The sequence below is a fragment of the Myotis yumanensis genome, unplaced genomic scaffold (assembly GCF_028538775.1).
Source record: "Myotis yumanensis isolate MYYU_CA2020_CCGP unplaced genomic scaffold, mMyoYum1.0.hap1 SCAF_2, whole genome shotgun sequence".
NCBI lineage: Eukaryota > Metazoa > Chordata > Mammalia > Chiroptera > Vespertilionidae > Myotis > Myotis yumanensis.
This window is the reverse complement of record NW_027223753.1, coordinates 63,018,644-63,043,888: the sequence shown is the minus strand read 5'-3', so window position 1 is coordinate 63,043,888 and position 25,245 is coordinate 63,018,644. Positions and strand designations below refer to the sequence as shown.

General features: G+C 39.2%; 1 protein-coding gene across 1 annotated transcript; it reads left to right on the top strand.

Moving 5' to 3' along the window:
• CTBS (chitobiase) lies at positions 1-19,732 on the top strand. Its single transcript, XM_070403393.1, has 7 exons — positions 1-233; positions 3,323-3,461; positions 3,966-4,174; positions 12,555-12,726; positions 15,176-15,273; positions 15,656-15,817; positions 19,382-19,732. Exons 1-7 carry the CDS (start codon positions 51-53, stop codon positions 19,571-19,573), a joined length of 1,155 nt encoding a protein of 384 aa, XP_070259494.1. The 5' UTR covers positions 1-50; the 3' UTR covers positions 19,574-19,732.
• Positions 19,733-25,245: the final 5,513 nt, after the last annotated feature.

Sequence of the window (25,245 nt, the reverse complement as noted above, 5' to 3'; positions counted from 1 at the left end):
GCCCCTCCGGCCTGGCCCGAGGAACCCACTCGCGCGGGTGACCCACCAGCATGTCCGGAGCGTCGCACAGACTCCCGCGCCTCCTCGCCCGGCCGGGGAGCAGCGCCCCTGGGATCGCTCCGCTGCTGCTGCTGCTGCTGTGGCCGCTGCTGCAGCCGCTCGGGTCCGCGGCCAGCTGCCCGTGCCAGGATCCAGCGCAGTGCCAACCCATCCGCAACCGCCCCAACTTCGAGGTAGGTGCCTCTCCCTGCCCCTCGGGGTCTGGTCCTCCAATCTCAAAGAGACGTTAGAGTCGAACTGAGCCCTAAAAAGAGGTGGTGCGGGTGCTGAAACCAATTTGACCACTTACTTGCCCGGGACCTTTCTATTTCTGAATTTCCTGCATCTTTTAAATGAGGAAACTAGAGCTCAGAGAGATGGAGTAGTTCCTCCCACGTCTCACAGCAAGTATTCAAACCCAGATCCGAATCCAAACACAAGCTTTTTTCCTTATCCGGCTGTGTCGCTTGCAGTGCTTGCAAGCAAGGAACTAGGATAATGAGACGTTCCCTAAGCAGCAACATCCCGTGGTTTTCAGGAGAACGAGGATTCAACCCTAGCCAATTGGGCTCAGCGGATAGATCGCGGGCCTGCGGACCAAGGGTCCCGGTTCAATTCGGGCCAAGGGCAAGTACCTTGGTTGCAGGCTTCTCCCCAGCCCAGGGCGCTGGCAGGAGGCAACCAATCAATGTGTGTTCCTCTCACTTAGATGTTCTCTCTTTCCCTCTCTCTTCCACTCTCCCTAAAAAATCAATGGGAAAATATCCTCGGGTGAGGATTGACAAGAGAGAGGGAGAGGAGGGGGAGAGAGAGAGAGAGAATATGAGGGTTCAGTTTGAATCTTTGCACTCCAACAGTACATTGGAGAGCAGAATGTTTTGCTTACCTTTTCTTTCCTCTACCCACCACCCCTTTCCTTTAGGCCCCTCAAAACCACCCAAGAAGGAGGGTAAAAATAGGTCTGTCAGTGAATTTTCTTTCTACTCACCTAACAATTTGACAACTTTAATCCAACTGTTTCAGAGGCAACATGAAAACAACCTGATTGCTTAGAGTTTGTTGACTGCACCTAACGTAACAGGGAATTGGACACCTGAGAGGTGGGAAGGCTTAGTCCAAACAGCATTGTTTTATAATGTAGGGGCCATTGCCAGTTCCAGGGGACAATTTACATATTAGGTTTTTATTATATAGGATAGGCTATCCTTCTCTTCCCCTCTCTTATTTCTTTAAGCACATCTTAGGCTCCACCCCTGCTTAAAATATCCTACTGCAGCGGTTCTCAACCTGTGGGTCGCGACCCCTTTGGGGGTCCAACCACCCTTTCACAGGGGTCACCTAAGACCATCGGAAAACACATATATAATTACATATTGTTTTTGTGATTAATCACTATGCTTTAATTATGTTCAATTTGTAACAATGAAATTGGGGGTCACCACAACATGAGGAACTGTATTAAAGGGTCGCGGCATTAGGAAGGCTGAGAACCACTGCTCTAATGGTTTCCCATTGATCTCAGGATAAAATGCAAAATCCTCTCTGGTCTCCAAAGCTTTACTTGATCTTGCCACCTTACTAGATTCATCTGATTCTATGTACTTACAGGATCTTGTGTCCTAGCCACATTGACTCTCTTTTGATTCCATAAATTCCAAATTCTCTTGAGGGATTGACATCTTTGCACTCTTTTCTTTCCTCTGTTGAGAATGCTTTTTTTTTTTTTTGTCCATAGGTATGTCTCCATTCTGTCTAGATCATCCCCCAGATTTCAGTCCTTTCCCAAGTGTGTAGTCCTCAGTGAAGTTTTCCTGCCCAAGTAGGGAAGCAGGTCCCTTTATATGCTACCATGGGCCCCGGCATTCCCATGTAGCTCTTACCACAATTGTACTTAAATAAAGGACCTGTTCTTTCTTTTTAACCTCTTTGTCACTAATGCCTAGCAATATGCTCTTCCTATACCTTACTGGATGGAATTCAATAAGTATTTGCTGAATCAATTAACACCTTATTTGGGATAAAATAATAAGTAATCAGTGGGCCTTCTGTGCTTCTAGAATTATCTGTGGGGTAAAAATACTGGAGAAACATAACATCATCTACTTCAGAATTTAACTTGAGTACTATTCTAAGAAATCAGGTTCCCCAAAAATCATTCATAGAATTGCAATATCACCTGGCCGGTACAGCTCAGTGGTTGAGAATCGACTTATGAACCAGGAGGTCCTGGTGCAATTCTCAATCAGCCACATGCCCAGGTTTCGGGATTGATCCCCAGTGGGGGGCATGCAGGAGACAGCCGATCAATTATTCTCACCATTGATGTTTTTATCTCTCCTATCTGAAACATTATATATATATATATCCTCCTCTTTTTCTCTTGCCTTACTCAGTCAAATAGTCACAAGGTCCTGTTAATTTTGCTTCCTTAGGATCTTTCAGATCTGTTCATTAATCTCACCTTTGCTGCTCCACATTAGCTGAGGTCACTAACATCGCTTGCCTATATTCTTCCAACAGCTTCCCTATTAGACATTCTGCCTCCAATTTTAGCCTCTCTTGAATCCATTTCCACTTCAGCTGAAGGGATTTTCCGAAAATGCATACATAAATAAAGACCTAAAGTATAAATGTGTGACTTCTCCTTTAAATGCTTTCCCTCTGGATAAAATACGAATTTCTCAAGAGGGCTTTCAAGGCCTTTTATGATTTAATCCTGCCTGCCACTCGCTGGTTTGTCCCTGCTGTCGCAATCTAAATGCTAGGCCAGTCATCATCGTTCATGAACAGAACAGTTTCACTTCTCTGTGATTCTAATTCATCTGATATGAAGGACTTTCGTAAGAAAACTCTAATTTTTTTCCTGAAATGTTTAACTCAATTTTATAGCAACTGTTCTATAGCAAAAATGTGGTTTAAATGTATTAGTTTCTTATTGCCTCTATAACAAATTAACACAAACTCAGTGTCTTAAAACAACACTTTTTTTTCCTTACAGTTTTGGAGATCAGAAGTAAAAACAAAAAACAAATTCTAGGTGAGAGCCGTACTCAGTATTTAGTTACACAACCACCATGCTCTCTTTGCCTCTAGGCCTTGACACTTGCTACTATCTCCTCCTAGCTACACTTCCCTACTTTCCAGGCTGGCTAGTTTCCCCTGCCACCAATTACATTGGGACCCTACCCCCCATGTCTTTTTCACTCTTGTACTTCCAGTGCCCCCAGTGCCTAGCATATGTTTGATGTTTGATGGTACTTGCTTATCCCTGTTGTCCTAACAGGTCTTTGTGTTTGATGTTGGTGGCAAAACTTGGAAATCTTATGACTGGTCACAGATTACAACTGTGGCACTTTTTGGAAAATATGACTCAGAACTTATGTGCTATGCTCATTCAAAAGGAGCCAGAGTAGTGCTAAAAGGTGAGTGCCAGTTTTTACCAGATGTCTCCAGACAATTGGTAAGTTTACTTGCATCATTTGCTACTCTGCCTTTTAAAAAAATTCCCTTTTCATGTTCATCTGGTATATTTTTTAGCATCCTAAACTCTTACATACTGTGTAATTCATTTCACAAATACAAATATTATTAAGGAATTAAATAAACCACTGCATCACTTTGAGCAGAACGTGACTCCTAATTAGCATGATGACCTTTAGCTAGTCATAGTCCACAATTTCTGCTTCTACTTTGAGAATGATTTTACTAATCACTCATAACAGTTACTTTGGAGATGAATGAGTAATAACTTTTTATTATTTTGGTATATTATTACTTCATTTGGAAGACTTAAATTGGGAGCTTAGAGTTCCAAAATAATGAGATGTTTAAAGGACATTTTGATCTCTTTGGAATGGGGTTGTGAAGTAAATGTCATTAAACTGTGAAAAGCATATATGAACAAAATGTGTGTATTGATTTCACAGGAGATGTGTCCTTAAAGGATATCATTAATCCTCATTTCAGAACATCCTGGATAGCTCAACAAGTTAATTTGGCCAAAACACAACATATGGATGGAATTAATATAGACATAGAGCAAGAAGTTACTTGTCCATCACCTGAATATGATGCCTTAACTGCTTTAGTCAAAGAAACTACAGATTCTTTCCATCGTGAAATTGAGGGATCACAGGTAAAAATTCCTTTGATGTGCTTTGGAAATCCCGAAATTTCCTTATCAAGATGTATTCATGAAGGTATAATTAATAGAATCTGTTTTATAGTAATTGAGTAGAAAAAAGTTCAGCACTTATATCCTAGAAAATATTTCTGGAACTTTGGAGGTTTTATTTTAAATGTTCTAAGGAATTTTAAGATGATAAGTCTGTTCTCTATGTACATCAAGATACAACATGGATTGCACCACCTTCTAACCTTGCAGCAGGACTGGAACTGTTAGCCAGGCAAAGGGATCAGAAAGAATCAGGAAGGGCTAAGTTGCTTAGACCCTGCTTTCTCCGGTGCAGGACAGACAGCTCTTGCCTTAGCGTAGAGGTACTGCAGCTGCTCCATAGACTGAATTACTTTGTAAAGCACCCAAGGCCCATTAAGGCTCAAAGGACTGACTCCACAGAATCAGTGAGAGATATGACAAAAGGCAGAGTGCATCCCCTCTGCCATAATGAGTGCGATTAGAGCAGATCATAGCACAGGGCATCTTGCCAGACAATGTATGGGTAACAAAGGATAATGTGGCCCCAGATTAGTAATTCGCAAACCTAGTCATAAACACACACGCACATACATACACACACATACACACTGGAACGCACTCCCAGGGATTACTATTCACATGGTTTAAGTGAGCCCAGAGTCCATATTTTTTACGCGTTTCATAGGTGATTATGGTTAAGAACTACTAGGCTAGGAGATTCTACCAGCCATGGGCAAACTACGGCCCGCGGGCCGGATCCGGCCCGTTTGAAATGAATAAAACTAAAAAAAAAAAAAGACCGTACCCTTTTATGTAATGATGTTTACTTTGAATTTATATTAGTTCACACGAACACTCCATCCATGCCTTTGTTCCGGCCCTCCGGTCCAGTTTAAGAACCCATTGTGGCCCTCGAGTCAAAAAGTTTGCCCACCCCTGCCCTAGTCAGTGATCTTTTTCCCAGAATAGACTGACAGGCTTCTGTGGTGAACACCTCCCACTGTGCCATTTTGATTTTATTGCCCCTGTGTTTACTTCCCCTTTGTTCTATCCCTTCCCCCAGTGATCTTTGGGCAATGGACTGGTGGTTCCTGGGGGGAGTGGGAAGCTATAGCTTCCTGGTGAAGCAAACAGGCCTCTGCTTCCCAGCTGAATATGCTCAACAATGTCTCCCCCTTTGCTTCCTTGCCCATCAATAATTAGCTAGCTCTAATAACAGATTGTGCAGACAGATAATCACTAGGGAGACTTCAATAAGGAAACTACAGGTTACAGCAGCAGTTTCCAACCCTTTTCATCTCACGGCGCATATAAACTCTGTAGCACACCAAAAAATATATTTTTGCTAATCTGACAGAAAAAAAATAGGTATAATTTTGATTGATTTATAAAAAAATTATAATAATTACCCACCTTTTTTGCTCAAAGTGACTTTTTAAAAAATCAGGTTCCTATACTTGTATATAAGGATTTCTGGTACCAAGAATTAACCAATCAGATGCAACCTTATTATGGGACATGACCAATAAGATGCAGCTATATTATATGACCTATATATTTATGGTTCAAGACAGGGCATTCATGCTGAAAGGCTGTTGTTGTGTTGGCTGTTGTCATTTCTTTATTTGACAATCTAGGGGAAAAAAGGTCAGTGCCCCTGACTAAATCATCAGGTATTGCATATTTTAAAAATTCTTGCAGCGCTCTGGTTAAAAATAACTGTATTAGAGGAAAGTGACCTAACTGACATACACAGAACATTCCATCCAACAAAAACAGAATACACATCTTCTCAAGTGCACATGGAACATTTTCCAGGAGAGAGCATATGTTAGACTATTGTAGAAGACCAGAGAAAAACCAAGCAATGCTTAGAGAAATGCAGTTACACAGCTTTATTACGCCGACAGACTCAGAGGAGGTTGCCTCTCAAATTCTGAGCAAACCAATATGGTGGAAGCCCCTCTTTTATCCCCTTTTGGTGTCTTTGTCCCCCAAATGTGGAATGGGACTTCCAGACCTTTAGCAGGCTTTGCAAAAAGCCCCAGGTGTTGCAGGTCTTGAGACCATACCTAAGAGCCAAGCCTGGCACCAGTGCTAATAACCCCCCTCCAGGGGTTGTGTCATGGTTTATGGCCTCTGTAAGACGTGAGCATTTAGGTAACAGGTCTTGCAAGACCAATTTCCGGGAAAGGGGGAGTGACTTAATTTTAGGTTATCAAGAATGTATACTGGGCTTTCTGGCACAGATTCAGATTGCTATCCCCTGCTCCCCCCCACCCCCCACCCCCTGCTAAATATCAGGGTTACATTGGAATTAGCCTTTTTAGCCTTCTCAAAGCCACAAAACACATCTTAATAATCTTTAGAGGACTGAAATTATATCAAGTATCTTTTCTGACCACAATGGTATGAAACTAGAAATCAATTATAAGAATGTTAGAAATGCTTGTCAACGTTGTTGTGGAAATGAGACAAACACCTGAAAGTGGATAGGCAAGGCAAGTTTACTTCTGTGCAGACAGGTGCAATGCACCAGCAACGTGGAGGGCAGGCACACACAATGAGGATTCTGCTCTCCTTTTATTCCTTCCCTGAAGAGCTACTGTGCTGTACCCAGATTGGCTGAAAGGCGTGGCTTCAAATTCTAGCTTGAATGTCTAATCTGAGAAAAGCAGCACAATAAGGAAGGAGATGGAATGTCTGTTGGGGAATGGGACAAACTATTTCTTCTTCAGGAATGTTTGCCAGTCTGGTTACTTATTAGATTGTTAACTACCTGCCAGGAGATGAGGGGAGTTAATATCTAAATTATAATTTTGATAGAAAAGACTTCTTAACTCTTACAAGAAGAAAACTGGAAAACTCACAAATATGTACAAATTAAACAGTATGCTACTGAACAACCAATGGACAAAGAAGAAGTCAAAATTGAAATAAAAGTATCTTGAGACAAATGAAAGAGAATGTAACATGCTAAAACTCATGGGACGCAGCAAAAGAAGTTCTAAGAGGGAAGTTTAAACTGATAAATGCCTACATTAAGAAGAAAGCCTTCTACTAACCCAACTTTATACTTCAAGGAAACTAGAAAAAGGATAAATGAAGCTCAAAGTTAGTAGAAGAAGGAAATAACAATGATCAGAGTGGAAATAAATGAAATGGACTATAAAGACAATAGAAAAAATTAATGAAACTAAAAGCTGAGGTGTTCTGAAAGATAAAATAGACAAACTTTTAGTTAGGCTATAAAAAAGTCTCAAATAATGAAAATTGGTAACAAAAGAAGAGACATTACAACTGATCAAACAGACATCCTAAAGATCATAAGAAATGTACACCAACAAATTAGGTAACTTAGAAGAAATGGATAAATTCCAATAAACATACAACCTTGTTACTTATTGGTAGGAATGTAAACGGGTACAACCACCACAAAAATTAATTTCTCAAGAAATTAAATAGAACTAATATATAAAGAGAAAACAAAATCACTCAAAGAAATAGCTGTACTCCCATGTTTATTGGAGCATTATTCATAAGAGCAAAGATGAAAACAGCCTAAATGTCAACAGATGAATGGATAAGAAAATATGATGAGAGAGAGAGAGAGAGAGAGAGAGAGAGAGAGAGAGAGATATCACCCAGGTTTAAAAAAGAAGGAAAGCCTTAGCCAGGTACCTCAGTTGGTTGGAGCATCCTCCAGATGCACTGGGGTTGCAGGTTGGGTCCCCCATCAGGGTACATTTAAGAATCAACCAATGAATGTGTAGATGGTGGAACAGCAAATTGATGTTTCTCTTTCTCAAAAAGAAAAAAAGTAAAAAGGAAGGAAATCTTGCCATTAGAGACACTACCTGAATAACCTGGATGGAATTCTGCTCAGGGAAATATGCCAGACAGATAAAGGCAATTACTGCATGGCATCACTTAGGTGTGGAATCTTAAAGAAACAATTTGAACTCAGAGAAACAGAGAGTAGGTGGTTGCCAGGGGCTGGGAGGAATAAGGAGAGTCTGGTAAAAGGATATAAACTTCCAATTATAAGGTGAATAAAGCCTGAGGATTACTATATAACATGTTGACTATAGTTGATAATGCCATCTTCTATATAATAAAAGCCTAAGTGACCATTATGGTGGAACGACCAGAACAGCTGGTCACTATGATGTGCATGGACCATCAGGGGCCAGGTGCTCAATGCAGGAGCTGCCCCTTGGCGGTCAGTGCTCTCCCACTGGGGGAGCACCACTCAGCCAGAAGCTGGGCTCATGGCTGGTGAGTGCAGTGGTGGTGGTGGGAGCCTCTCCCACCTCCGTGGCAGTGCTAAGGAGCAGCGAGCCGAGCGGCAAGGAGCAGCAAGCAGGTGGGTCCTGAACTGTGAGAGGGATGTCCGACTGCCGGGGAGTGGGCCTAAGCCAGCAGGCAGACATCCCTCAAGGACTCCTGGACTATGAGAGGTCACAGGCCGGTCTGAGGACCCCCCCCCCCCCCGCTAGTGCACGAATTTCATGCACTGGGCTTCTACTATTGTATAAATAAAAGTTGCTTATAAAGTGGAACTTAAATGCTCTCATCAATAAAAAAAAAGTAAATATGTTAGGTGATGGTTGTGTTAATTACTTGATAATGGAATACTTTTGATAATATATATGCATATCAAATCATCATGTTGTACACTAAATATATTACAATTTTATTTGTCAATTATACCTCAACAAAACTAAAAGGAATATTAGGCCTAGACAGTGCTTTTTTGAAGACACAGACCAGCTCTTTTAAACATGTCTAACAAAATCTTAAAAATTATTTATCAAGTGAATGAAGGATACCTGCCTTTCACAATTTTTAAATATAGTTAACTAGAAAATATATGTTTTATATATATGTAAAATATATTCTATGTTATGTATTATGTAAATAATATTAACCAATGATTCTAAACCTATCTCAGAATCACCTGGGAATACTTGTTAAAAATATCCCCAGTGATTGATTCAGTAGATCTGGGATAGAGCCTAGGAACTATATGTTTATCAAGTTGTGCAAAGTGATTCTGGTATATCTGGTATATTTGGGCATTTGAGAATTATTGAGAAATTAATAAATGATATAAGGATTGATCTGTGTGGAAATCGGCTTTTCAGATTAGTACAATTTAGACCTAGAATAACAAATATCTGGTATGCAGGCCACCAGATTCCTCTCCTCACATACTTTGCTATCGAAGACTTAACCCTCATTCTTTTTTTTCTTTTTTTTTTATGGTTTCATTTACTTTAATCATCAGGGTTTTTGTTTTTGTTTTTTTTAAGTGTTTTTTGTAATCTTCACCTGAGGATATGTTTTTCCACTGATTTTTAGACAGAATGGAAGGGAAGGAGGAGGTACATACCCTTGACTGGGAATCGAACCCCTAACCCTTTGGTCCAAGGACCAATGCTCTAACCACTGAACAACTGGCCAGGGCTCCCCACATTCTTTACATTGCTTTTATTAATAAATTAGAATTGGTGAGTGAAAAAAATAACCTACTTGCTAGTGCTGATTAAGCTATAGTGAGAGGTCAAGGAGGAAGAGATTGAACAGTAAGACTATCTATTTCCATGTTTGAGGGGCAAGTAGAACAATTTGGGCTTCTATGTCAAATTCATGTTAGGTAGATTAGTGGTAAGTACAGTTGCCAAGATAGGCCAGATTGTGGAAGGTCAAGAATATCAGATTGAAGACTATGCATTATATTCTGTAAGTAACAGGTTACATGTGTAGAAAGTGCTTGGAGAAGACTTGTACAGCAGTATGTAAAATTTCTAGAGGAGAAAGGGAGACCAGTAAGGATTAATCCAATAATACAATAATAGGATTTATGGTTTGGATCAGGATGATGGGATAACCTTAACACTCAGCAACTACTCAACAAATGTTTATTGAATTAATTAATGGAAAGGAAGAGGCCAAAGAATTATGAGAAGGAAAGGAAAATGTGAGATTAGCAATGGGGTATGGAGAAGAAGAGTCAGAAAGGTTCTTAAAATTGGGAGAGAGAGAGAGAGAGAGAGAGAGAGAGAGAGAGAGAGAGAGAGAGAGATATTACAATACAATAGAGTCTGGAAGGAGAAATGTGTTTTTGGGGAAATGTGATAATTTAAGATTACAGAATTTTGGTCTGAGAATTAAAGAGCTAGAAATGCTCCTGAAGAGTTCTTTCTACATCCTCATATTTATAGGTAGGAACACAGATGTTTTAAGTTACACAGACCTAGTTAAGCAGAGCCAACACTTGAACCAGTCTTTCGATTTGTCTAAAATATTAATATTGCCTTCTCAAAAATATGAGATTAACTATGAAATCCAGGTGAAAATACTATTAAATGTTTAGGGGAGAGGTAAGGACTTACAAAAGGGATTTGAAATATATTTATAATAGTATAGCTCGCATTTTATAATAGGAAGCAGCAATAAAGCAGGGTCCAAGAAGTAAAATTTTGCCTTATAACCTATAAGGTTTTTTTTTTTTGGTAGAGCTTCCTTTAGTGTTAACATTCAGAGAATTATTGAGAGAACTTTGAGAAAGTCTTAAAAATAGTAATAGTAGAATAAATTGGCCAAAGTGTAAAAATTTTAACTAAAGTATCTCAATCATTTGTAATAATTAATCAGTGGGTTTACTGAGAGCCTAAATAAGAACTTTTAATGAAACCTTAGAATATTTGCTCACATATAAGGCTAATTATTACTTGGTTAAGGCAAATGGACTTGTTGTAGAAGACTGGCTCACCATTCAAAATGGAAGATAATTTATCACTCAAGTTTTATTGGAATATTTTCATAAAATTGGACCATTTAAGTGATTTATTCATTTCTAGTTGATTATACCTGTAATCAGCTATAAAACACCACTATTCTTTAACTGTAATGTTGGAATAAACCCATCATAATAATGCAATTGTAAATCGGGCTCCTACTTCCAGGCCAGTCATCTTGTACCAACATGTGACTGACCAATTTATCCTGCATAATTTTTAAAAATATATTTGTATTGATTTCAGAGAGGAAGGGAGATGGAAAGATAGAAACATCAATGATGAGAGAGAATAATTGATTGGTTGCCTCCTGAACACCCTCCACTGGGGATCAAGCCTGTAACCAGGTCTGGTCAGAATGTATTGCAGCAGCCAATGCTCCCTATAATCAGACAATAACTGGTAAGACACACCAAATAATCATTTATTGCTAATATTAATTCCATAGCCTCAAACACTAAGTCTTATTTTAGTATTTCTAAGGCATTTGTATACCTTTTCCATGCTTTCTTGAAACATGAAAAACATTTAATTTGGTTACAGGCTTGATCCCCAGTGGAGGGTGTTCAGCAGGCAACCAATCAATTATTCTCTCTCATCATTGATGTTTCTATCTTTCCATCTCCCTTCCTCTCTGAAATCAATACAAATATATTTTTAAAAATTATGCAGGATAAATTGGTCAGTCATATGTTGGTACAAGATGACTGGCCTGGAAGTAGGAGCCCGATTTACAATTGCATTATTATGATGGGTTTATTCCAACATTACAGTTAAAGAATAGTGGTGTTTTATAGCTGATTACAGGTATAATTTACAAAACTGGGGATCAGATAGTTGGCACTGATTTGTTGATTGGTTAATAAGTAAAAAATTATTTCTTTTTTTATATAGAGGTAAAACCTTAGAACCTGGCCTAATTTTAGCATGTCCTAGTTGTTTGGACAGATAATTAAAAATTTGACAATTTAATTCTGTTATAATTAAAAAGTAATTATTTAATCTAACCTGGGTATGTGTCCTGACTGGGAATCGAACCCTTACCTCCTGGTTCATAGGTCAGTGCTCAACCATTGAGCCATACCAGTCAGGCAGCCTGGGTAATTTTTTAAAAACTTTTGTATTTGAATTATTTTAGTGTGCTGCTTTTATTTTCCGATTGCTTTCCCACCACACCCTCCTGTCATTACACCTGTTTCTTTCGATCTGTTGAGTTTCCAATCTAACCTTTGAAGACATTTGAGTTTAAGACTCCCCTTCTACACAGTTCACAGCTCCTGAAATTATATATATTCAACTCTGGTTGCAAATATATGTCCATTATCCAAACATGTATCCAAAATATTGTCCAAATATATGTCTGGAACAATCCATGTAGGCAAAAAATGTGTTTCTTGGACCTTTTCTAGTTCCATATGTGTCCAACCCTACATTCATATATGAAAGAAGTTCTGTTTTCTTGGATAGTATCAGATGAGAATATGTAGTCAACAAAACATCTAACATAATATGCATATTTGATCCTGTTACATAAAATGGTTTGTGTTTCTCCACAGGTAACCTTTGATGTAGCTTGGTCTCCAAAGTGCATAGACAGAAGGTGCTATAATTATACTGGAATTGCAGATGCTTGTGACTTTCTCTTTGTGATGTCTTACGATGAACAAAGTCAGGTCTGGTCAGAATGTATTGCAGCAGCCAATGCTCCCTATAATCAGACAATAACTGGTAAGACACACCAAATAATCATTTATTGCTAATATTAATTCCATAGCCTCAAACACTAAGTCTTATTTTAGTATTTCTAAGGCATTTGTATACCTTTTCCATGCTTTCTTGAAACATGAAAAACATCTAATTTGGAGAGCTTTAAAGTTTACAAAAATGTTAAAGTTCTAAAGTTTTTATTTAATTCTTCTAGAAATCTTCTAAGTATGTTATTTATTAATCATCTATTGCACATGAGATGAAGGGTGTTATCTTGATTGCACAGCTATGAAGTATTACATAGTTGAAACTCAAGCGTTTTAACTTCAAGTCAACACACTTCTCTCAAAATTACATAAATAAGGTATTTTTTAAATCTAGAACTTGGCAAGATTTTTTGTTGTTGTTGAAATAACCAATGTTAAATCATTTAATAGCAAAGATAGTTATGATGTGAATACCTTCTACACATGATTGATAGCATTGGCTTTATCTCATTTGACATTTACTATTAGTACATGCTATATTGCAAATTACATGCATACCTAGGAGATTTTATAGGTTTGGTTCTAGACCACAGCAATAAAGTGAGTATTGCAATAAAGGAAGTCATAATCATTTTGTGGCTGGAGAGTCTGTCATCAGGTTGCCAAACAAGCAATAAGGAGGGTATGCCTGTATAGCATCACAATTAAGAGTATTTCTGACCTCTCAGTCATATGATATGGCCTTTGCATGATCCTTTCCAAAGTTTGGATTAGTTTATATCCCATCAACCAATTAAATCAAAGGTTGCTTACTATATGGACTCAAGTGAATTTTTCTCAGATAGTTGGCACTGATTTGTTGATTGGTTAATAAGTAAAAAATTATTTCTTTTTTTATATAGAGGTAAAACCTTAGAACCTGGCCTAATTTTAGCATGTCCTAGTTGTTTGGACAGATAATTAAAAATTTGACAATTTAATTCTGTTATAATTAAAAAGTAATTATTTAATCTAATCTTCCCAAACTGTTTGGTGGAAGAGATGATAATTGTGCTCTATCAATAAAAGTTTCATAATCATGATGAACAAGAATACGTCCAGAGACAAATGGCAGGGGGGGGGTGGGTTAGAGAGCAACCAAAGGTCTTGTATGCATGCACATTAGCATAACCAATGGACACAGACACTGGGGCTGTGGGGGCTTGCCCGGGGTGGGAATGGCTGGGGCGGGGGGATGTCAAGTGGGGAAAAAGGAGACATATGTAAAACTTTAGACAATAAAAAAGGTTTCATAATCAAATGTGTTTCAGAAATGATGAATAACCCACCCCTTTCTTGGCTATTGAATGTTATACCATAACTTCAAAGGGTATGAAAAGTAGCAAATTTACTTAACATTCTACATAGTCTTAGAACTTCTCTTGGTGGAAAAACAACACATTTTGCAGCATTGGGCAGAAAGGGATCCATAGTACTAGTAATTTCTTCACTTTTCTCTTTGTTTCTATAACTACAGATTATCTAATACAGAGTAAGAGGGGGACATTTCTCATCCCTAGCTGTAATTCATGCTTTTAGGGTATTTGAAAACATGGGACACTTGTGCTTTCTATAAAAAATTCTGAGATCATCCCAGACAAAAAGTTTAAGACTTATAGAACTTTATCAAAACTTTAGAACCTATGCCTGGCTGGCATGGCTCAGTGGTTGAATGTTGACCTATGAACGGTCACAGTTCAATTCCCGGTCTGGGCACATTGAGGGCTCAATCCCAGGGTGGGGTGTGCAGGAGGCAGATGCTTCTCTCTCATCATTGATGTTTCTATCTTTCTTTCCCTCTCCCTTCCTCTCTGGAATCAATAAAAAAATATTTTTAAAAGAAAAAACCCTTTAGAATCGAGAATATAAAATATAACTAGCAGTTAATAGACACAATCAGTATGCTTTCCTGAAGTGTCATTCTTTCTAGAATTAAATTTTGTAATTTTTGCATTAATTTCATCTTAATTATTTTGCATGGTTTTATTACTTAATAGAAATGGTTTAGGAAGTGATTTAGAATGTATAGTTTTTTGTTTGTTTTTTAAATCTTCACCTGAGGATATATTTCCATTGATTTTTAGAGAGTGGAAGGGAGGGAGAGATACAGAAAGAGAGGGAAACAGCGATGTGATAGCACACATTGATTGGTTGCCTCCCACATATGCTCTGGGATTGAGCCTGCAATCGAGGTATATGCCCTTGACTGAAATCGAACCCAGGACCCTTCAGTCAGTAGGCTGATGCTCTATCCACTGAGCCAAACTGGCCAGGACTATAATGTAGTTCTTAAGGGATAATTTTCAGAATATCAGAGAAACAATGTATTAGTATTTTGCAGAAATGTACCTGTTTTACAAACTTAGATGCTGCAAGGCTTGTATAAATATATTAGTAGACATATGAAGGGAAAAAATATGCCTTTTCTTTCCCTATTTGATTAGCATATGATGACTACATCAAGATGGGCATTAACCCTAAGAAACTTGTAATGGGTCTTCCCTGGTATGGTTATGATTATACCTGCCTGACTCTATCGGAGGTAAGAACAGCTCATTTCTTACATAATTTCTTTCTCTTTCTTTTGTATTTTTAGACCTTGCTGTAATATATAATATTCTATTTAGAATTTACCAACTATCCTATGTATAGTGAATATAAACTTTAGAATTTCTAAAATATACTAGTATTTTGAGACTAAAAGGGAAAGGGTTTATTTTTAAATATTCAATCCCATGAAAGTTTCTGAGTGTTCTATATTTTCATTTAATAATGAAATTTAATTTTCATACTGTATAGTCAGCATATCTACATTTATATAGTATACATTTTTTCTAATAAATAGTTTTCAGTATATTTTCTGATTTAACTCTTAACATATACTTAAATGATAATTTCTAACATGAGCATTTCTGCATTTCTAGGATCATGTTTGTACCATTGCAAAAGTCCCTTTCCGAGGAGCTCCATGTAGTGATGCTGCAGGACGTCAGGTGCCCTATAAAATAATTATGAAGCAAGTCAATAGTTCTCTTTCTGGAATCCTATGGGATGAAAATCAGAAGTCTCCATATTATAACTATAAAGTAAGACTTTTTGTAATTGCATATTTTCATAATTACCTATTTGATATGGAGAATTTCTATCAGTTTTCTTTTCGGTACAACATATTGACTGCTGTTTATAGCAGTAAACTAGTCTTTGAGTCTGTTTAATCAGGAACTTGACTTCCCTGGTGAGCAATTCAAGTTATGGTCACAGTCGAACTGCTCTTCATGAGCCACTTGTCATTGTAGGTGGTATAATAAAAACATGCATATAACAAACAGGATTTCCTGAATAGTTGACAAATATGTATGAAGACTGTGGCTTCTAATAAGCTTTAGGAAAAAATAGGCTGCTAGCTCTGAAAACCTCCATTTCAAACTCGATAGAGACTCTGATGAGGCTCCTATGCAGAAAGGAATGAGGCTGAGAACAAGAGATGCCATCATGGACTTTACAATGGAAAATGGCATCATTTCAAATTTATTTCACAATTCAGTCAAACTATGTGATATGAGACCAATGAAAAACAATGTTAAAATTAGAAACTAAAGATATAACAGAGATTTGAAGAAATGGATGAATGATAAGCAATTCTGTCAGGTAGTATTTGATAAATAGGAATTGCCATACCAAAGGGGCAAAGAAAAGTTATATTTTTCATAATTTACCTTTAGCATAATAACTTTTCACACCTCAAAAATCTAAGTACTAGCTATGACTTCACTTTGGATTGTTACTGTAAAAGGAGCCCAAAAAAGATATGATGTAAGTTAGTTCCAGTAAGAATATCAATTTTAACTAATGGTCTGATAATCTTTTATAAAAAATGATACCAACCATACATATTTAATAAATTATAATGGATTTATATCTATGCATGTCTATATATCGATTATGTAGAAAACTTTATTGTAGGGTTTTCTAAACTTTAGAGTCTAGTGGGCATACCTAGTAATTAATCTATGGCATACTGTAACCTTGCCTTTGCCAAATAGTATTTATAGAACCCTGTTCTAGGAACTGTTACTATTACACACACACACACACACACACACACACACACACACCATGGCCAAATAAATTTGGAAAACAGTGCATACTGTATGTCCCTCCTGGAGATTTAAAATGTACATTATACAAAAGAATTTGAGAAGTGCTACAGTACATACATCATTTTTTTTAAAAAACATAGAACCTTGTTTCCTAGCACTGTTAGGAACATGCAGGGGGAAGGGTGTTTCAAGAATATGTCTTGTAAAGACTGTATGTAACCAATTATACATAATTTAGAAATATGTAATACAGAATAATAGTTGTTGCTGTGATGTAGTGTTTTTGAATCCCTGTCTTATTTTTTCCGTCATGAATAAGAAGACACATTCTTTAAGGTCTTAAAATTCAGAATACATTTTGATGAGCCTTGAAGACCATTCATTCCATGGCACTTCAGACAACAATCTAATCATACCGCTTTTGTTCCTCTTTTTGTTGCTTGTAAAATTAGCAGCAACCAAAATCAAGTTTCTGATGTGATTGAAGAGAATCATTCTGCCTTCTTATGCTGTCTCAGCAATAGCAGCTTCATCTTGGTACTCAGTATTCTTGAAGGCTTTTATGCCTGAACCATGCATATATATCACTCCTACATGTACTCAGTTTTTCATCCTTTGACCCTTCACCATTTTGAGGCATTTGAAATTTCTTAACAGTGTCAAAAAGGCTCAGAGTACTGGCTCGAATGATGGCAAATTCAAAGCCATTTGGATTTGCTCCTAATCTTCAAAAATAAATATTTCTATATTTAGGCACAAGTTCTTCAAGTTGTCTTTTAATGGTGAATTACAATTGTTACTAGATCTAAATATCTGAAAGTACAGAATATAAGATATAGTATAAGATATGCTTGTATGTAATGAGACTATTATAACTTCACTATTCCATAGCTTATTTATTTACCAGTGACTGTTGTTCTTCAAAGAAGTTATTTTAGGAGACTATTCTAATTCCAGTGGTGCTATCATTTAAAATAAAATGTTACCAGCATTAGTTGAAAACTGCCTTTAAAATTTTTCCAAGATGTATATAAAATCAGTAAATTATTTTTGACCACAGGTCATTCTATTTTTACCTCCTATCCCCCCACCCCATTCCTCTACCCTTTTGCCTAGATCCGCTCCTTTTCTCTTTCCTTTATCCAACAAACTAGAGGCCCAGTGCACGAAATTCGTGCATGGCGGAGTGTGTGTGCCTCAGCCCAGCCTGCACCCTCCCTAATCATGAACCCCTCTCACAATCTAGGACTGCTGGCTCCCAACCACTTGCCTGCCTGCCTGCCTGATTGTCCCTAACTGCTTCTGCATGCCAGCCTGACCACCCCCTAACCACTCCCCTGCCAGCCTGATCGACGCCTAACTGCTCCCCTGCCAACCTGACTGCCCCTAACTGTCCTCCCCTGCCGGCCTGGTCGCCCCTAACTGCTCTCCCCCACAGGCCTGGTCGCCCCCAACTGCCCTCACCTGCCAGCCATCTTGTGGCCACATGGGGGTGGCCATCTTGTGTGTTGGAGTGATGGTCAATTTGCATATCACCTCTTTATTATATAGGATTATTTACTTACTTTTTTTTTTTTTTATTGCTTAAAGCATTACAAAGGGTATTACATATGTGTCCTTTTTTTCCCCCCCGCCCTTGACAATACCCCGGCTTCCCCTACCCCCCAGTGTCTTATGTCCATTGGTTATGCTCATATGCATGCATACAAGCCCTTCAGTTGATCTCTTAACCCCCTCCCTCCTGCCCCCCGGATTATTTACTTTCTAAGAGAGAGATTGTCAGTGCTAGATAGAGACAGATGTTATGGGAAGAAGGACTTTACAGGGTAGAAGGTGAGCAAAAGACCACTTTCTAGTTTATGGTTTTCGTCAGCTGTGTGCATAAGGCACCCATGGAGTCCGGACCTGACAGGCTCTTAGGTCAATTCCATAAGACTTAGAAAAGAAGTTACTTTCCTTGTCTATTGCCATTACCTCTTGATTTGACTAATGCATCGTAAATGAAAGAATCTGTTGAGCTCCTAACTAGGCACATTTGTAGGGAATATAAAAAAAGTGTGTAAGTTGGTATCAGAGAACCATAGTGGCGATCCTCCTTAGCCTTGGCTGAATATCACAATTACCTAACGGAACACAGAACACAAAACAACAAATACATATCAGAGCACTAGCCCTGGAAGGTTTTAATTATGTCAAACGAATTAACTGGAATCTGTACTTTTACGTAAAAACTCCACAAGTTACTCAGATATACATCTTGGTTGATGATAATCAGATCAGGGCAAAGAAGGAATCTTAGGGCATGAGAAGACCTTAAATGGAAGCTATTGGGAGGCTTATTTGTGTAATCTCTGCTGTTGTAAAAATGCCACAAGCAATGATATCTACCAAGTATCACATATAGAGCCATGCAATCATAGAGCTGGAAGGTGCTGTGCCCTTACATTTTTATGATTTCATTGTATCCTTTTAGAATCCTTGAAATTAAGAAATGTTTTCCCTCTTATTGTACTGAATACTTAAAATTTCCACTTTCATTTATTTGTATAGGATTCTGCTGGCCGTTTTCATCAAGTGTGGTATGATAACCCGAAGAGCATTTCTTTAAAGAGAGCATATGTACAAACCTGGAGCTTACGGGGCATTGGCATGTGGAATGCAAACTGTCTTGACTACTCTGGAGATGCTGTAGCCAGACAGCAAACTGAAGAAATGTGGGAAGCCTTAAAACCAAAGCTATGAACATCTTTTGTCAAACTACTAAGATTTTGAAAAAGATCTGTACAAACAGATCTAGTCTCTTGAAGAGATGAAAAATTTATACATTTTTGTCATATGGTTGTATATGTTACTTATTAGTATAATAAAAAACAGGTAAAGAATAAAGTGATGCTTTTTTTGTATGTGGAAGTATAGATAGATAGATATATAGATATGTAGATAGGTATAGATATAAATAACTTCAGTGTCCAGAAACATAAAGGTAAGAAACAAGTGTACTTACTATCTATATCAGGAGTCCTCAAACTTTTTAAACAGGGGGCCAGTTCACTGTCCCTCAGACCATTGGAGGGCCGGACTATAGTTTTAAAAAAAAACTATGAACAAATTCCTATGCACACTGCACATATCTTATTTCGAAGTAAAACAAAACGGGAACAAATACAATATTTGTATTAGCATGTGGCCCGTGGGCTGTAGTTTGAGGACCCCTGATCTATATATATAAAAGCGACCGTCACAACCAAAACTACCGAACGGACGACCAAACAGGCTGCATGGGGTGACTAGGCCAGCAGGGGGGTTAGTGAGGGACAACCAAACAACTGAGCAGCAGGCTGGTGGGGCAACCAGGACGGCAGTGGGGGCCAGTAAGGGGTGACCAGGCTGGTGGGGGGGCAGTTGGGGGTGACCAGGCTGGCAGTAGAGGCAGTTGGGGGTAACCAGGCCGGCAGTGGGGGGGCAGTTAGGAGCCAGTGGTCCCGGATTGAAGAGGGTACAGGCTGGGCTGAGGGGACCCACCCCCCCCCACCCCCCCACGCCCCCCCACCCCCCCCACGCCCCCCCCACCCCCCCGTGATGAATTTCATGCACCGGGCCTCTAGTATTAAATATTCCTCTATAAGATGTTTTAATACTATAATTAACACTTGCTTTGGAGAATCGAAGATGGCGGCATAGGTAAAACACCGGAGACTGCCGCCGTGGACAACCACTTCAAAAATACAACTAAAAGTCAGAGCGGACATCAACCAGAACCACGGGAAGGCTGGCTGAGGAGAGTCTCTTCAACTAGAAGCAAAAACAACAGCATTCCGACGCTCAGCGGAGGCGCAGTGTGGAAAATTTAAAGGTACGGCGGTGCGGTGGTGAGGGTGCGCGCGCAAAGCGGGCTGGCGGCTGAGGGCGCGATTGTCGTTTTCAATCAGGAGCGAATCTCAGACTCTGGGCTACAGATCAGGGCGAGTCTCTAGGGACCCAGACTCAAACGGGAGAAGCGGGACTGTCTGGCTACGGCCCCTCCGAGGTTTGCAGCGGTTGTGGGGACAGAGAGGCAGAGCCCCTGGGGACGGACTGAGAGCGGCCATAGCTGCTCCCTCCCCCCCCCGCCCTGTTGAGCCCGCCCCGCCCAAACCCTGCGTACAACCATTAGCCGACCGCCTCAGGCAAGGGCTGGACTAGCACCTCCCCTGAGGACTGAAGTTTTCCCACAGCTGATTTCCACCGCCAGCCGGCCTGTTGGTCAAATCCCTCTAGTGTTAACTACAACAATTAAGGCTTCGCTAGAACAAGACTGCGCACAGAGACCACAAGGGGGTGCACCAAGAAAGCATAAAAGATGCGGAGACAAAAAAACATGACAGAAATGGAGGATATGGAGCTAAGAATCGCAATTTTGAGGGCTTGCCATAAATTCGTGCAGAGCCTCACGAAAACTAATGAGACCCTCGATGCTACAATAAAGAAATTAGAAAGTAAGCATACACGGACTGAAATAAAGAATATTATACCCAATAGCAGACCAGAGGAGTACAATAATCAAACCAAAGATTCGACAAAAAACACCCAATTGGAAAAGCATAATGAAAAAAGAATCCGAAAGTGTGAAGATAGTGTAAGGAGCCTCTGGGACAGCTTTAAGCGGACTAATATCAGAGTCATTGGAGTCCCAGAAGATGAGAGACAGCAAGATATTGAAAACCTATTTCAAGAAATAATGGCAGAAAACTTCCCCCACCTAGTGAAAGAAATGGACTTACAGGTCCAAGAAGCGAAGAGAACCCCAAACAAAAGGAATCCAAAGAGGACCACACCAAGACACATCATCATTAAAATGCCAAGAGCAAAAGACAAAGAGAAAATCTTAAAAGCAGCAAGAGAAAGAGGCTCAATTACCTACAAGGGAATACCCATACGACTGTCAGCTGATTTCTCAACAGAAACTTTGCAGGCCAGAAGGGAATGGCAAGAAATATTCAAAGTGCTGAATACCAAGAACCTACAACCAAGATTACTTTATCCAGCAAAGCTATCATTCAGAATTGAAGGTCAGATAAAGAGCTTCACAGATAAGGAAAAACTAAAGGAGTTCATCACCGCCAAACCAGTATTATATGAAATGCTGAAAGGTATCCTTTAAGAAGAGGAAGAAGAAAAAGGTAAAGATACAAATTATGAACAACAAATATGCATCTATTAACAAATGAATCTAAGAATCAAGTGAATAAATAACCTGATGTACAGAATGAACTGGTGACTATAATGAATCAGGGACATAGAAAGGGAATGGACTGACTATTCTTGGGGGGGAAAGGGGAATGGGAGATTCGGGAAGAGACTGGACAAAAATCATGCACCTATGGATGAACTCAGTGGGTGGGGAGTGAGGGTGGAGGGTGGAGTGGGAGCTGGAAGGAGGGGAGTTATGGGGGGAAAAAAGAGGAACAAATGTAATAATCTGAACAATAAAGATTTAAAAAAAAAACAAAAAAAACAAAAAACACTTGCTTTCAGAATTTTATGATAAAATTTCCCCCCTAATAATAACATACTAGAGGCCCAGTGCACAAAAATTTGTGCACTTGGGGGATCCCTCAGCCCGGCCTTTGCCCTCTCGCAGTCTGGGACCCCTTGGAGGATGACCACCGGCTGGCTTAGGCCCGCTCTCCAGGAGATCGGGCCTAAGCTGGCAGTCAGACATCCCTCTGGCAGCCCGGGAGCCCTTGGGGGATGTCCACTTGCCAGTGGGGAGCAGGCCTAAGCTGCAGTCAGACATCCTTAGCGCTGCTGAGGAGGCAGGAGAGGCTCCCACCACCACTACTGTATTGGCAGCCGTCAGCCTGGCTTGTGGCTGAGCAGAGCTCCCCCTGTGGGAGCACACTGACCACCAGGGGGCAGCTTCTGCATTGAGCGTCTGGCCCCTGGTGGTCAGTGTGTGTCATAGTGACCAGTGATTCCCAGTCGTTCTGCTGTTAGGGTCAATTTGCATATTACCCTTTTATTATATAGGATAGAGGCCTGGTGCACGGGTGGGGGCCAGCTGGTTTTCCCTGAAGGGTGTCCTGGATCAGGGTGGGGGTCCTGCTGGGGTGCCTGGCCAGCCTGGGTGAGGGGCTGAGAGCTGTTTGCAGGCTGGTCAAGCCTACCCCCCCCAGTGGGGACCCTCACCCCATAGAGGTTTGGCCAGCCTGGGGGAGGGGCTGATGGCTATTTTCAGGCTGGCCACACCCACTTTAGGGTGGGGGGGGTCCCCACTGGGGTGCCTGGCCAGTCTGGGTAAAGGGCTATAATTGAAACTTTGTAGCCTTGAGAGGAGCTCAGCTCTGTGGCCACGGCCCGGCCAGCTGAAAGCAGATATATGGGGTTTATTTACCTTCTATAATTGAAACTTTGTTGCTTTGAGTGGAGCTCAGAGCCAGCCGCGGCAGGCGGGAAGCTTGGCTTCCCCCATAATTGGGGCAACCAAGCCTCCTGCTTGCTCCAGCTCTGTGGCTGCCAGCTGCCATATTGGTTGGGTTATTTTGCATATAGTTGCTCTGATTGGCTGGTGGGCATGGGTTAAGGCATAGCGAAGGTATGGTCAATTTGCATGTTTGTCTTTTATTAGTGTAGATATGCTTACAAATAAATGCTAGTTTTATATATGTATAATTTGAAATGGAAATGTTTACTTAGAAGAGATTTTTTTAAAGCCTAGTCATTGAGAAGCAGTTTCCTCTATACTTGTTTTTTCAATAAATCTAAACTTAAATCCTGCAATTCATTCTCTTGTTTAGGTTCATCAAACTGCTGGAAATAATTTTCCTGCTCCCTGACTCCATATAGTACTCACGTACTCTGAGGCTTATGAATTAAACTCAAACTTCCAGAGGGAAAAATTATATATTTGAAGGATTAAAATACTAAAAAAAATAAGATAATTTAGTAATATTTTAAATTAGAGCTACCTATTATTTTCCAACTAAATTTTTAATGTGGTTATTTCTGGTATTTTATAATAGGAAAAACTTGCTGTTGAACCTGATTCTATCCATTGTCATTTACAATTATTATTGTAAATTGTTATTTACAATAATAATTGTAATTATAATTTTAAAGTTCCAATTATTAAAATTCCTCCATTATGGACATCTATACTTTGTTTCTTGGCTAGTTTTCTTTTCATGGGTAGATTTTTCTTTTTCTTTATCTGCATTTTAATTATCTAAAGACATTGTTTTCTCAATTAATTTTTCTTTCTAAGGGAGAAATATTTTTAAAAGCTTGTCTTTTAAAAAATGTTTTTATTGATTTTTAGAGAGAGTGGAAAGGAAACGGAGAGAGAGATAGAAACATCGATGAGAGAGAAACATCATCAATCAGCTGCCTCTTGCATGCCCCCTACTGGGGATCAAGCTCCCAACCCTAGCGTGTGTGCTGACGGAATCAAATCAGCCACCTGTTGGTGCATGGGTCAAAGCTTAACCACTAAGCCACACCAACCAGGCTAAAAGAAAAAGTTTGTGCAAAGAACCTTTCTAAATGTACAGAAGTCTCTGTTCTTTTTCTCAAAGCAATTGAGAACCCTGTGTTGCACTTACTAGTATATTAGTTCCTATAAATACTTATATTAAAAGTCTGCATCCTTGAACTCTGACTTAACATGAATCCTGCATTCCCTGCACATTTTTCTCCTCTAAATGGAAATACATTATGATTCAGTCATCTGTTATGAGAATATTCCATTTCCTATTTACACAATTGTTATGGCAGAGTAAGACTAAACATTTTCCATATAATATGCTGAATTTCTAATGTCTTTATATTTCTAAAACAAATTACTAAATTTAAATTCTTAGACATTAAGCTCTGTCATAGCTGAGTGCAAGTTCAATATCCCTATTCTTTTTTTTTTTTTAATATATTTTATTGATTTTTTACCGAGAGGAAGGGGGAGAGATAGTTAGAAACATCGATGAGAGAGAAACATCGATCAGCTGCCTCCTGCACATCCCCCACTGGGGATGTGCCCGCAACCCAGGTACATGCCCTTGACCGGGATCGAACCCGGGACCCTTCAGTCCGCAGGCCGACGCTCTATCCACTGAGCCAAACCGGTTTCGGCTTTTTTTTTTTTCTTCAATATCCCTATTCTTTTATATTTCCAGATTGCTTTCAATTAAAGTACAATGAATAAATTAAACAATGTCTATTTATATGTGAATATATTCATTGTACCAAACTATGATTGTAAAGTCATATTAAATTTTAAGACTATTTAAAAATGAAAATTATAAAATATAATATTATCAAAATAATATGCAATAGATTTGAAACCATCAAAAATAGACACCATTTTACTTTCATACATCTAATATTTCCAAAAATCCTTTGTAATACTAAAGAATTTTGTGAAAAACATAAACCTTATGATT

What these genes read in the sequence shown, in the direction of transcription:
- CTBS (XM_070403393.1), top strand. Translation starts at nt 51, where the DNA reads ATGTCCGGAGCGTCGCACAGACTCCCGCGCCTCCTCGCCCGGCCGGGG. An exon ending in GCAACCGCCCCAACTTCGAG is followed by an intron (nt 234 to 3,322) that starts GTAGGTGCCTCT and finishes TTGTCCTAACAG; the next exon opens with GTCTTTGTGTTTGATGTTGG. An exon ending in GTGAAATTGAGGGATCACAG is followed by an intron (nt 4,175 to 12,554) that starts GTAAAAATTCCT and finishes GTTTCTCCACAG; the next exon opens with GTAACCTTTGATGTAGCTTG.